This window comes from Rhinolophus sinicus, chromosome 12 (assembly GCF_057876585.1).
Source record: "Rhinolophus sinicus isolate RSI-liver-muscle chromosome 12, RSI-T2T, whole genome shotgun sequence".
Lineage (NCBI taxonomy): Eukaryota > Metazoa > Chordata > Mammalia > Chiroptera > Rhinolophidae > Rhinolophus > Rhinolophus sinicus.
This window is the reverse complement of record NC_142512.1, coordinates 27540223-27554436: the sequence shown is the minus strand read 5'-3', so window position 1 is coordinate 27554436 and position 14214 is coordinate 27540223. Positions and strand designations below refer to the sequence as shown.

At 36.2% G+C, this 14214-nt stretch overlaps 1 protein-coding gene across 3 annotated transcripts in view; it reads right to left on the bottom strand.

Moving 5' to 3' along the window:
• Positions 1-14214, bottom strand: part of PPM1D (protein phosphatase, Mg2+/Mn2+ dependent 1D) — a 70837-nt gene that overhangs the window by 15191 nt on the left and 41432 nt on the right. For all 3 annotated transcript variants that reach the window (XM_074320595.2, XM_088802104.1, XM_019732496.3), the window contains 2 exons: positions 13787-14015; positions 5929-6053 (listed from right to left, as the gene is read on the bottom strand). In XM_074320595.2, the coding sequence (XP_074176696.1) occupies positions 5929-6053; positions 13787-14015 (354 nt within the window). The remainder of the gene's footprint in view (positions 1-5928; positions 6054-13786; positions 14016-14214) is intronic.

Sequence of the window (14214 nt, the reverse complement as noted above, 5' to 3'; positions counted from 1 at the left end):
GAGTGCGATTTCACCATCCCACTAAAAGATACTCTGTCAAAGTCATCAATGACCTCCACATTGCTAAACCCAATGGTCACTTCTCAGTCTTCCCTTACCTGAACTATCAACAGTGTTTTAAATACTTACCTTTAAAAAAAATTTGAGTTATATTGACATGTAACAAAATACTTACCTTCTTGAGATCTCACCTACAGTCAATGCCATAACCAGAAACCAACTGACATCACCACTTAGCTAACGTCTGATAAGCATCTCCAAAGTAACTTGTCCAAAACTGAATTCCTGACCTCCCCTTAAAAACAATGTACCAGTCTTTGCTATATCAGTTAGTGGCAACTCCCACCTTTCAAGCTGCTCAGTTAAAACAAACAAACATGAAAAAAACAAAAAAAACAAACAAAAACAAAAACCGTAAGTAATAAGGTCATTTGCATTTGTTGTTCCTTCTGCCTAAATTCTCTTGCCCCAGAAACCCACAGGTCTCAATGGCTCAGCTCTACTCAAATACCATCTTTCAGACCTCCTCTGACCATCCCATTTAAAATTATACCCCACCCACAACATTCCCTGCTTTTTTTCATGGTAACACTTTTCACTATATAACAAAATATATATTCTACTTATTTATTTTAATTTATCATCTGTTTCCCCCTACTAGAAAGAGAACGTTCCATTGGTCTCGGAATTTTTTACTGTTTTGCAGAATCTCCAGAATCTAGAACAGTATCTGGCACATTAACAGGCATTTACTAAATATTTGCTGGATGAATGAACAATTATAAAGAAGTGGTAACTCTGTATGTGGTTTTAAAATATGTGCACAAATTCTTATATACCCTTTTTTAAAGAGGTAGAGCTTAATTCCCCTCTACTTAAGCAGGGCCAGACTTAGTGACTCAGTGCAAACAAATAAAATATGTTATTTGTTAGGAAGTGATGATGTATGACTATGACACTAGATGATAAAAACACATTGGCTACCACCTCGCTCTCCCTTGGAGCACTCATTCTGGGAAGCTAGCTACCATCTCATGAAGAAGACACATCAAACAGCCCTACCAAGAGGGCCACAGGGCAAGGAAGTGAGGCCTCCTGCCAAAAGCCATGTGAGTAAGCCATCCTAAAAGTAAATGTCCAACCCCATTCAAGCTTTCAGATGATCACAGCCATAGCTGACAGCTCGCTTGCAACCACATGACAGACCCTGGGCCAGAAGCACCTAAAGCCATTCAAGGGTTCCTGAGCCACAGAAACCATGTGAGATAACAAATGTTTTAAAATGCTAAGTTGGAGAGTATTCTGTTAGACAGCAATAGACAACTAATATAGTGGGATTTTAATCACCTGGCATGATCACTTTGGAGAGAAATTTAGCAGTATCTAATAATGCTAAAGATGTATGCATCTAAGAACTCCTGAGTTTTCCAAATGGTATGCCCTCGATGGGTTGAGTGTGACCTTGGTTCAGGAGGGTGGGACCTGGGTAGCTACTTACCACCTTTAGGCCACTTACCACCAACCTCAAGTAACCTCCTCTGTTTGATGAAGAAATATTATCGTTTTGTATGTGTGTCATGGTATTTTAACAGTTGGTGAGTAATATATTATGACCTAGCAATTCCACTTCTAGTTATGTATCTTAAAGACATCTCATACACGTATATAACGATATATTTACTTCAGCGTTTTTCATAATAACGAATGCATGGATATAACCTAATGTCCACCAATCCCTAGTTCTTTTTCATATGAAATGCTATCAAAGTAGATGTCTCCCAAATAATGTTCAGAACTTAAGTTTAGTACATTATTCCTATTAAATTTCATATTATTGCTGTCAGCCTATTTTAAAAAGCATTTTATTTGGAGATCATTTCAAACGTACAAAGTTACTAAAATAAAAATAGGACAAAGAACACCCATATACTCTTTATCCAGATCCACCTACTATTGAAAAAAAAGTACCCCATTTACTTTGTTTTCTAGCTACATATATGTAAACATTGTATATACGTGCATATATGTATAAAAAATATTTTAAATCATGGCTCTTTACTCCTAAATACTTCCACATGCATCCTCTAAGACTAAGGATATTCTTTTATGTAACCAGAGCACAGTTACCAGCTTCATAAATTTACACTACTACCGACCTAAGCTACCATCTACCATCCATATTCCAAATTATCAGATGGCGTAATGTCCTTTACAGGATCCAGCCTAGGATCAAGAATAGCCATTTACTTGTAACATTTCTCTAGCCTCCTGTAATACTAATTGAGGTTATGCATTCTTGGCCAGAGTACTACATAGGGGACATTGCGTCCCCTTAGCATATCACATATCTGGAAGCACACATTGTCCAACTATTCCTCCTTAGTGCTGGTAATTCTGATCATCCAATCAAGGTGTTGCCTGATTTCTCTACTTTCTAATTACCATTTTTATTCTCTTACAACTAAAAGCAATCTGTGGGGAGACACTTGAAAATAATGCTAACATCCTGCTGCCTAAGCACTTTTGAATATTTGTGTAATACACAAAATTGAGGACTATAAATTCTATTTCTTTCTCCAGGTAGTTAATGAATGTTGAAACAAGCTAAGGAAAAAATATATCACATCAATCAAGATCTCTCTTCAAATACCTTTATCCTGATTAATACATTCTGCAAAAAACTCATCTAATGCTGCTATCATTCACTCTCATCTCCCTACTCTCATACCATCCCAACAAAAACTAACAGGATATGTAACAGAGAAACTTGACCTGGTAGCAGTTCATAAAAAAGTATCTAGAGATCTGGGCTTAATAAGCTAACAAATGTGGTATGACTGCTAAAAGCCAGATTCTAGGACTCCAATATTAGAAGTACAATGTTCAAGTAGCAGGTACTAAATATTTCCACTGTACTTCAAATTGGTCAGACCACATGTTGCAAAATATCAATTCTTGAAGGACAATTATTGAAGGACACATCCAGAGGAATATGACAAGAATACTGAATGGTCTAAAATCAGCCTAGAGCACAGAACAGAGAAACATGCTAGTCAATTTTGAATAGGTAAATGACTTATTATGCAAAAGGAAAAATAAGTATACTGCGCCCAGTTTTTGTTACAGCACACAAAACTAGAATCAATGTCTGAAAGATTCATAAAGGCAGATTATAATTCACAATTAGACTTGTACAATAATGTAAGAGTTTGTACTTTGAAACATTAAGTAAAAATCAATGACGATATTCAAGCAGGGGTTGAATTACTTCTTGCATGAATTACTCTAGAGGTTATCTTTGAACTGAGTAGGAATGTCTGAAACAGAAAAACCAGTTGGTTTTCCTGCCCTTTCTGCCAGTCCTTCACCTGTTCCTTCTCTTCCTCTATACAATCACTTAAGGGTTTCAAGGACTACTTGAAATGCTTGGCGCACACTTCATGTAAACAAAATAAATTGGCATCCACTTTTTTAAATTGAAGGTTCACCTTCCTTTTGAACCTGAAGTAAGACCTTGCCCTCAGTCCAATGAGTTGAATTCCTCATTAAAAACCCCTCTACTCTTTAATAGTAATTCTTTGCCTCGAATGCCATCCTTCAAAGTTCCCTAATGTTACAAATGGCAGTAGTCAACTCAAAATTTGCCATCTACTTGAAATGTAAAGGATCAATTGTATCTCACGCTTATACGTACTGAGTAAATGACCTGGGTAATTCAGACAGCCTTCTGGTTCTGCAGAAACCTCTAAAATACATAAAGTGCCTAAAATACTGGTACAGGCCCCTAAATGGTATCCTTGCCTCCAATAATTTTAGCCATTATAGTAGCCAAAACAATCCTTTAAAAACACACTGGATAATGTCACTACCTTACTTCAATAAACAATGATAACAGCTAACACTTATAGAGCACTTATCATGTGCCAGGCACTATTTTAAGCATTTTACATGTATTAAGTCATCCAATACTCACAACAGTATGAGGTAGGTACCATTATTAGCCTCCCTTCACAGATGAAAAAAACTCACAATATATTAAGCAATTTGCTCAAGTTTTTACAGTAAGTAATAGCATTGGGATTGGAACCTAGAAATTTTGGATCCAGTCGATCTCTTCACCACTATGGTATACTTCTCTTCAATCCCTTCCCAAAAGCACTTAAAATAAAATTCCTTACCATGATCTAAAAGGCCGTGTAGGATTTAGTTCTTGCCTACCACCCATAATGTCTTCACCAAACTCCTTACCTTAGCCTGTATGGTCCTTCTTAATCAGGCCTCATTTCCACCTTCATTTTATATCTCAATCTCCTCTCTCACACTGGCTCCAGGTCCTTAAAGACATCAAGCTCTTTCTTTCCTCCCTGCATTAGGATTCTTTGCTTGCAAATGACAATTTCCAGCTCAGGTGAATAATAGACCAAAATGCAACTCAGAAGAAAATCAAGTAGCTCACAGATAGACAAGAAGCTGGAGAACCAGGAATGAAAACAGGGTATTTCCAAGCAATTAGGTAGGCAAATCCAACCATAGCTATGGACACTGCTGAAGGAGGTCAATACCACTAGGGTTGAATTCATTCCAATCTTTTTTTTTTGGTTTTTGTTTTTAAATTTTGTCCTTACTAAATAAATTCACAATTCAAAGTCCAGAATAGAGAATCTGACTGACTGATCTAGCTGGGGTCATATGCCTGACATTTTGTTTTACAAAAGGACCCTGAATAGGAATGTCTAAACTAAAACTGCTCATAGTAAAAAGAGAATATGTGCTATACAACCCCTAACTCCTTCCCCCCAATAATTGTCCACTAGCTGCTTACTGGCCTTTACAACTGCTATGGCTCTGCTTTGACTGTTATTTTCTTTGCCTCTTCTTTTTTAGGTCTTACTGAAATGACCATCCTCTCTAAAGTAGCCCTCCCCTGTTACCCACTATCCCACCTGCCAATTACTGGCACATCATATTGTTTAATTTCTTTATGACACTTTTTAGAATAACTTTCTAATTTGTTTGCTCATTACCTATTCCCCCCACTAGATTACAGGCTCCATGAAGATTGGGAGTATGAGCATTTGATAACCAAAGATAACTAAGAGATAGTAAGAATAGCCATTAAATCGCGCTAAAATAAAACTTCCCAAAGGCGCATTTCCATCATACTGTCTAAAATAGTTTTTCCCCTTCTAAATTATTCTTCATCACAGGACACTGTTTCTTTCTTTCATGGTATTTCCCAATCAGTAATTATTTCCTTTACAAGCTTACTTCCTTATTGCCTGTCTCCCCAACTACGTAGTCTTGCTCCATGAGGACAGAGTATATCTGTATTATCTCACAAAAGCCTAACGCAGTTCAAAAGCCTAACCAAGTCAGTACTTAGGTTTCTGTTCAAGGAAAGGAGAGCAGGAAAAAATTGGTGAATTCTAGGAGAAATTTTCTTTAGAAAAAAATTTAACTAGCATATCCAAGGTAAGATATTTGAACAGATATAATCCTCTAGTCTTCCTTCCAAAACCAAGTATACCAGGAAATACTTTGATTTTGTCATGGACAATTTCTTTTGCTACCTAAAGAAAAAAAGAGCTTTGGAGACTCTTAAAAGAAATATAAAGGGCTAAAGTACAGAAGAACATTTAGAAATAGTTTTAAGGGTAACATCAAACCTAAGCATATGAATACTTCCCTAAGTATAGATGGGGATTAGCAAAACACTGACCATGACTCATGATCAAAGAGCAATTAGCATGGAAATCCATACTTCAACCTTCCCCTCAATTAGGTTTTACAGCATTTAATATAATATCACCATATTTCTATCCCCATTATGTACCAAACAAGGGTTTAGTTCTCAATCTCCTCTTTTATTTTACCCCCATATGTCATAGAAAATCCAATATGATTTCACCAAATGTAAGTCATACTTACCAAGTGCTCTTGCAACTGCCAGAAAAGGAATCTGGTCAATAACTGTGCTCCTTCTAACAGGTCCATTGTGAGTGAGCCGAGGTCGTTTCCAAACTACACGATTCACCCCCGACTTGTTCATCACGCTAAAAAATAGAGTTCATATAAATACTCTAAATGATTAAAACATGACAAGGTAGCTCAATGTGTTAAATAACTAATAAAATTAGATATATCATCACAAAATAGTGACTTGTTTCAGATATAAAGATGCATAAGCCAAAATTCCTGCTCAGAAAAGAAAGACTATAAAATAGGGCAGATTAAGATGAGAATTTGGAGATTACTGAAGTAGGCTAGACAGAATGCAATGGAAGTATAATGGGAAGAAAAATGAATAGATATGTCAGAAAAGAAAACTAAAAAAATTAAGGGGAGGAAGAAGAGGTTATAAATGGAGATGGATTAAACAACAATAAAAGAAATTGAAAAGGAAAGTTTATATAGTTTTTGAGAGATCTGAGGGTACTCAAAACAGAACTTCAATTTTAATAGTTTTGATTTGAGGAATTAATAGGAAATACTTCAATAGAAATATCTATGATTTAGATATTTCTATAATTAGAAATGTGAGATTATACTTTGGAAACAATTGTGGAGATGTAGATTTAAGAGTTACAGAGTAAGAAAATCGTCCTAGAAATCTGGCATAGGAGCAGCAGAAATCTGTAATTAGTACACAGAGGAGCCAGTACATTCTAGTTTGCCTAAAACATGGAAGTATGGTCAAGTCATAGAGCAAAAAAGGTAATCATAAAAAACATTAGAGACAGTCTCTTAACTTGTGCCTGGTATGAATAAAATGGGTGGCTGACCCTTAAATCAATTTACTCATAATCTTCCTAAATGTTTAGAAAAAAATCAGTAGCAGAAAAATCTTCCTCTGGAAGGCTAGAAAAGTTGGGGTTGAAGAGTGGCAAACGACATTTCCAAGAAACAATATTAGCCTACCTGATATTAGGCCCACCTGACAGATGCATACAAAAGACAGAAGTTAATTCCAAAGACTCTCAAAGATAGATGACATTAAGATATTTTAATTACATCTTCTCACTCAGGTCCCATGTGTACCCAGAAACCCTTTGATTATAATCTGGAATTTTATTTCCTCTACAAGCAGGTGAGTGGACAATAATATTCGGCACTGTCCAATACACTAGCTATTTGTGGGTACTAAGCACTGTAAATGTGACTAGTGCAAATGAGAAGCTGAATTTTCAATTTTAATTAATTTATACTTAAATTGCCAGATAGGGCTAGTGGCAACTATGCTGGACAGCACAACGGAGAATGAAGTACAGAAGGATCAGAAAACATTATCAATGTTAACATAGAAGAGAAATTCAAGAGAGTTCCTCATTTACTATCCCTTTTGAGAACCACTTTAATTCACAATTCTGAAATCAACATTGTTCTAGGTCATAAGAATAGGAGTAAGAATATCAAAGCTGATCATTTTGTTATTTTATGCTTTCTTCAAAGTTGAAAGCAAACCAGAGAGTAAAGACTAACTCTACCACTGAGAAGAATCTATGAAACATGAGTCAGGAAGAGACTCCAACATTCTGCCTTCATAACACCTTAAGTCCTATTGTCCTTTCCTAAACCTGCTTCCTAAATAATAAGACTTAATACTGAAGTAATTATAGTAGCTACCCAAATAGTTTCCAATATAACTCTACTAGAAGCCTCTCTTGATATTTAATAATCAAAAATATTATGGTGTCTGTGTCTTTGAGGAACAAAAGACAAAATAATGATACTGGTTAAAACAAAGTTTTAAATCCGGAATCCAAACACCAAAGCAATGGTATAAAAAAATGCTGCTTTTATTGGATTCTTCACTGTTATCCCTTATGATTAAAAGGATTACACAAAAGGAACAGCCTGATACGCAGAGAGCTGACTGAGCAGCAACAGAAGGCTGGAAAAACAGTACTGGCCAATTGCCTAGGGTGAGACAGAGGGAAAGGAGGAAGTAACTTATAATAAAACAGCTCAATTTGTGCAAAAAGACACCTGCTCCCAAATGGTAAATAGCATCTGTCCAACTATCCAGATGGTATTTTAAGAGATAAGACAAAAAACATAAACTCTAAAAAAGTTATTAAAATAAAAGAAAATATAATTTAAAATTTTATACAGAAAAATAAAGAATAGCCAAGAAAAATAAATTTTATAAAATTAATGAGAAGGGATCAGGCCTACTAATATTAAAAATTATAATAAAGCCTCGATTAAAAAGTATGGTTCTGTACATGAACATACAGTATAAAAAAATAGAAAGTCCAGATAAAGACCCAGATACTAAATACAGGAATTCAATTTATAATTACAAAAGTCCCCCTTGCATGACTGCCAACAGTGGTCTCAGATACAGACTGACATTCACACTTAATAGAATCAAACACACTATATAGCATGAAAACCAGGCTCATTTAACTTTGTGGGGTACAGGACCAGGAATCACAGCATGCCAGCAGGCAGCTTCAGTCATGTTGTCTTCAGCAGTGATGCTTACAGAAATCCAGGAGCTATTTTGTAGTTCCTCACCCCATCCCCACACAACTAGTGAGCATCATATGCCACAGGTTAAGTTTCATATGCCTCAAGAATCAGTGTCTTATAATAACCCAGGATTTCCTGGTCCCTGCACAAATCAAACTGCATGTACACAGGGCAGCTAAGGTCTGTGCTTCCCAACAGAAATTTATAGTGCACTCAAAATCTTCCCTCTCCAGATACAGTTCCATTCAAGGGTCATTCTACAATAAGCAATGTTGCCTCATAATAGAGCTGACATTCCATATTTATCTTAACCAGAGAAACAGTATTAGAAGAGGGTAAGCTCGAGGTCATCCTCCCACTAAAGGATTTTATGCCTGGGAAAGGAAAAGATGTGTAATTGTCCAAGTGGCTACCAGTGGCCATCAAGAAAAAAAAATTTAATCTGTATCTCTACTACACAGCTTAGATTTTAAAATTCTGGAGAGATTAATTAAAATGTAACAGATGAAACCATACAAGTACTAGAAAAGTGGTTCTCAAAATAAGATTCAGGAGCCTCGGAGAGTCCCCCAGACCTTTTCAGGGGTTCTGCAAGGTCAAAATTATTTTCATAATAGTACTAAGACCATGTGTATACATGGTAGAGTTTTTGAGAGGTTGCATGACTTGATATGCTAGTGTATTATAAAACGTGTCAGTATTTGGATGATCTACGTAACTCAGCAAACCAATATTTTAAAAATAACCAATGCCTATGTTACAAAATCATGCATGGGGCTATGTACTATATGATTCCAACTATTTGACATTCTGGGAAGGGCAAAACTATGGAGACAATAAGAAGACCAGTAGTTACCAGGAGTAAGGGGTAGGAAGAAAGGATAAATAGGAAGAGCACAAAGGATTTTTAGGACAGTGAAACTATTCTATATGATGCTATAATGGTAGATACATGTCATTATACATTTGACAAAACCCTAGAATGTACAAAACCAAGAGCAATCCTAAAATAAACTATGGACTTTGGGTGATAATGATGTGTCAATGTACATACAGTCACCAACTGTAACAAATGTACCATCAGGTGCAGGATGTTGACAGTGGGAGAGGCTGTGCACTGCACGTGGTACTAGGACCAGGCAGGGCGTATACCGGAACTCTGTGGTACTTTCCACTCAATTTTGCTGTGAACCTAAAAATTGCTCTAAAAAATAAAGTCTATTAATTTTTTTAAATGCATGGATAAAAATAATCATTTAACCAATGGCTTTTAATTGATATACCTATGGCTCTTAATGTAAGAATATGAAAAGGTCACTGATAGGTAGGATTTTAGTTAACCACACTATTACTAACCTTTAAGAAACTAGCATTTCTTGAGTTTTGGAATAGTACCAAAGGAGAATATCCCCAATACATTGAAAAGCTATTAAAATACTCCTTCCTTTTCCAACTATATATCTATGTAAGACCAAATTTTACTTCAGATACTGCAACCAAAATAACGTATCATGACAAATTGAATGCAGAAGCAGATAGAGACTTGTGAAAATATAAAACAATGCCAATCCTCTCACTAAATGTTTGTTTTGGAAAATAGCTCTTTTTTCATCAAAAATGTCCTTTATGTTAACACATTATGAGTTTAATGTTATTTTTCAATTAATTAACAAATATTTTTAAATGTCTCCATTTTAATTACTATTGTAAAAACAAAAAGCTCTTTGAGGTCCTCAATTTTTAAGAAGGTAAAGCGTTCATGAGACCAAAAATATTCATAACCGCTGTACTAGAAGAAACTATAGAAGGCTTTAATAATGTCAGTGGGAGAATTGTACATATGGCACAAAAGACAAAAATCATAACAGAAGAAAAAGATACATTTAACTACATTAAAATAAACTTCCAGGAGCATAATCAAAATTTCAGAAAAAAAAAATTTCAGGAATAGAATCAAAAGACAAACTGAAAACAACATCTGAAACTTGTATCACATGCATTAATTTCTCTAATGTGTAAGTTGCTCCTATATATTAATTCAAAAAAGGCTAACAACCTTCCCCCAAGATGAAGAAACAATATAAACAAATACAAAAAGGAAATATAAATGGCTCTTAAACAAATAAAACAATACTCAACCTTTCTCATAAGATAAATTCAAATGAAAACATCACTAAGATGCCTTTTTGAAACCTAAAATTGGATATGATCAAAAAAGTTCTGTAGGGGCTGGCCCAGTGGCTCACGCGGTTAGAGCTCCATGCTCCTAACTCCGAAGGCTGCCGATTCGATTCCCACATGGGCCAGTGGGCTCTCAACCACTAGGTTGCCAGTTCAATTCCTCGACTCCTGCAAGGGATGGTGGGCAGCGCCCCCTGCAACTAAGATTGAACACGGCACCTTGAGCTGAGCTGCCACTGAGCTCCCGGATGGCTCAGTTGGTTGGAGCGCATCCTCTCAACCACAAGGTTGCCAGTTGGACTCCCGCAAGGGATGGTGGGCTGCGCCCCCTGCAACTAGAAACACAACTGGACCTGGAGCTGAGCTGCGCCCTCCACAACTAAGACTGAAAGGACAACTGGAAGCTGAACGGCACCCTCCACAACTAAGATTGAAAGGACAACAACTTGACTTGGAAAAAAGTCCTGGAAGTACACACTGTTCCCCAATAAAGTCCTGTCCCCCTTCCCCAATAAAATCTTAAAAACAAAAAAAGGGGGGGGGGGTTAGATTTCCTTTACAAAAAAAAAAAAAGTTCTGTAAGTATATTGTCAAGAGCATCCACATATACTGCTGATAGAAGTGTAAACTGGTACAAATTCCACGGAGACAAATAGTTATCAATATTCAAAACATCAATATTCTTTGGCCCAGGAAGTCCACTTCTAGATAATGATCATACAAATATACTTGCACTGTACAAAAAGATGCATGTGCAGGATTTTTTTGTTTTACAATAGTGTTTGTAATAACAACAACAACAAAAAGACTATCCTTCAACAGGAGACTAATTAAATGTTACGGATACAGTAATGCCCGTTTCTTGCACATAGAGAGGAACTGGGTGGCCTGTGGGACAGTAGTACTTGAGAGACCTTTGATAGCACATTATTTTTTTTTTTTTTTTTTTTTTTTTAAGATTTTATTGGGGGAAGGGGAACAGGACTTTATTGGGGAACAATGGTCAAATTGTTGTCCTTTCAGTCTTAGTTGTGGAGGGTTCTGTTCAGCTTCAAGTTGTTGTTCTTTCAGTCTTAGTTGTGGAGGGCGCAGCTCAGCTCCAGGTCCAGTTGCCATTGCTAGTTGCAGGGGGCACAGCCCACCATCCCTTGCGGGAGTCGAACCGGCAACCTTGTGGTTGAGAGGACAGGCTCCAACCAACTGAGCCATCCGGGAGCTCAGCGGCAGCTCAGCTCAAGGTGCTGTGTTCAATTTTAGTTGCAGGGGGCGCTGCCCACCATCCCTTGCGGGAGTCGAGGAATTGAACTGGCAACCTTGTGGTTGAGAGCCCGCGCTCCAACCAACAACTGAGCCATCCGGGAGGCAGCTCAGCTCAAGGTGCCGTGTTCAATCTTAGTTGCAGGGGGCAGAGCCCACCATCCCTTGCGGGACTCGAGGAATTGAACTGGCAACCTTGTGGTTGAGAGCCCACTGGCCCATGTGGGAATCGAACCGGCAGCCTTCGGAGTCAGGAGCACGGAGCTCTAACCGCCTGAGCCACCGGGCCGGCCCGATAGCACATTATTTTATGCTACCTAAATTTTAGCCAAATGAATGCTATCATTAAAAAAGTATGCATGCATATATATGCACATATATAGACACATACATACATGTATATGTATATATGTAAATCACTCAGAAAATTAACATTTGGTGTATTTATATCCTATTCCTATTTCTCTACATAGTTGAGATTACACTACAAATATAATTTTATATCCTATTTATTCTTTGACCAGTAGGCCTTCTCCTGTTATTAAAAATTTCCCATAATATGGGAGTTCGTTATAATACTTACCTTTACTTATGTTTGAAGATTTTTGTAACACCATGATTTTTTAAAAATTTATGTATAAACATTATTTTAATGGTTATTTTATATTCAATGTTATGAATAAGTATTATAATATCCTTAACCATTCTCCAGCTATTGGGTCTTCTAGTTATTTCCGGCCTTTAATAGTCATTAAACATTGCTGCATTCAATAACTGTTCAGATATTTTGGTCCACTTTCAGATTTCTTCTTTAGAGTCCAGAAATTATTAAGTCTATAACATTTAAAGCTACTGCTATGTATTAATATATTCCATATAGTCGTACCAATTTATAATGCTACCAACAGACTACCTCTTTCAACAAAAATAGTTAAGAAGTACCTCTTTGGTTTTTTTAATTTTTGCTAGTCAAATAGAAAGAGAGTTTCATTTCAATGTTAAAATGTTTTCAAGTGTTTATTACTCTTCTGTATTTTTGTTGTTCAAATTTCCTCGATCCATCTGGGGATGACAGTGTTTTACTTACTGATTTTTTGAATTCCTTATAGTTTAAGGATATTCATTATTTTCCCCAGTATATTATTTTCCTGAAAAAGACCATTTTGATTTAATTAAAAAAAAGAAAGAGAGGCAAGTAATATCATGGCAAGGCTTTAGTTAGAATGATTATTTAGAAAACAGTAGATTCTATTTAACTTGCCTCAGACTCAATTTTTACAAATGAGTATTGGGAGAATGTAAAAATTTTCTCCTGTTCTTCATTTCTCTGGTTTTTTAGAATAAGTTTACATTTTAGTTTGTATCATAAAAATATTATGCTGAAGTCGATTTTAGTTCATAGTTTATAAACTATCTATACATTGAAACAATAAGGTGAAACAGAGAAAAGAAGAAAGGTTTGCAGCACATATGAATAGAAATCAAAGAAAAAAAGCTGAAGGTTAATTCTAACAAAATTTATTCCCAAACCCAGATTCACACCATTCTACTCTGGAACTCGAAGGACTGCTCTGCTCAGATTCTGAAGATCTTGCTGATCAGTATGTAAAAGGTTTTCATAAATCCTTGTATGTGTTGTTACTTGAGTCCCACTAAAATATTATTTCCCTTTGGAATCATTACCAGAAACAAAACTCAATTCAAAATAATGAGATAAATATGAACACACATGGTACTTTATCAGGCAAACTAAAACTCTGCAATACCAAGCAAGTCACTTCATTAAAAGAGAGCAGTAGATCAATCTGGTTAATAAAGCAGAAAAGGACTAAATAGAAAAAAAAGAGGAAAGACAAAACAGCACAATGATTACCTCCCACCAAGTCCTTCGATTCGTTCTCTTTCCTTGGGAAGTTCTGGCTTATGATCTTGTGTTACTTCCACAGCTCTAATGAAATCATCCTTCGGATCATCCTGAATTCCAAGAACCACCCCTGAGTCACCCACGTGAGCTACATACATCTTCATGCCCCGTATGATGACCACACTGGCAGTTGTCCCTGAGGTGCTGGGAAGACCTGTCATAGTCTTTGGCCATTCCGCTGTAACAAGAAATAAAATATTTTACTCTTCCAGGTATAAACATCAACACTGTATCAGAATATAAAAGGCAACAACATATGCTGAATTAGCATGTTAAAATTTGAATTAACATTGGAAAAAATTTCACAAAAACATTTTGAAAGTTTCTAAAGGACTTGTGTTAATCCCTTCATCAATACATTAATAAATTAATTTTAT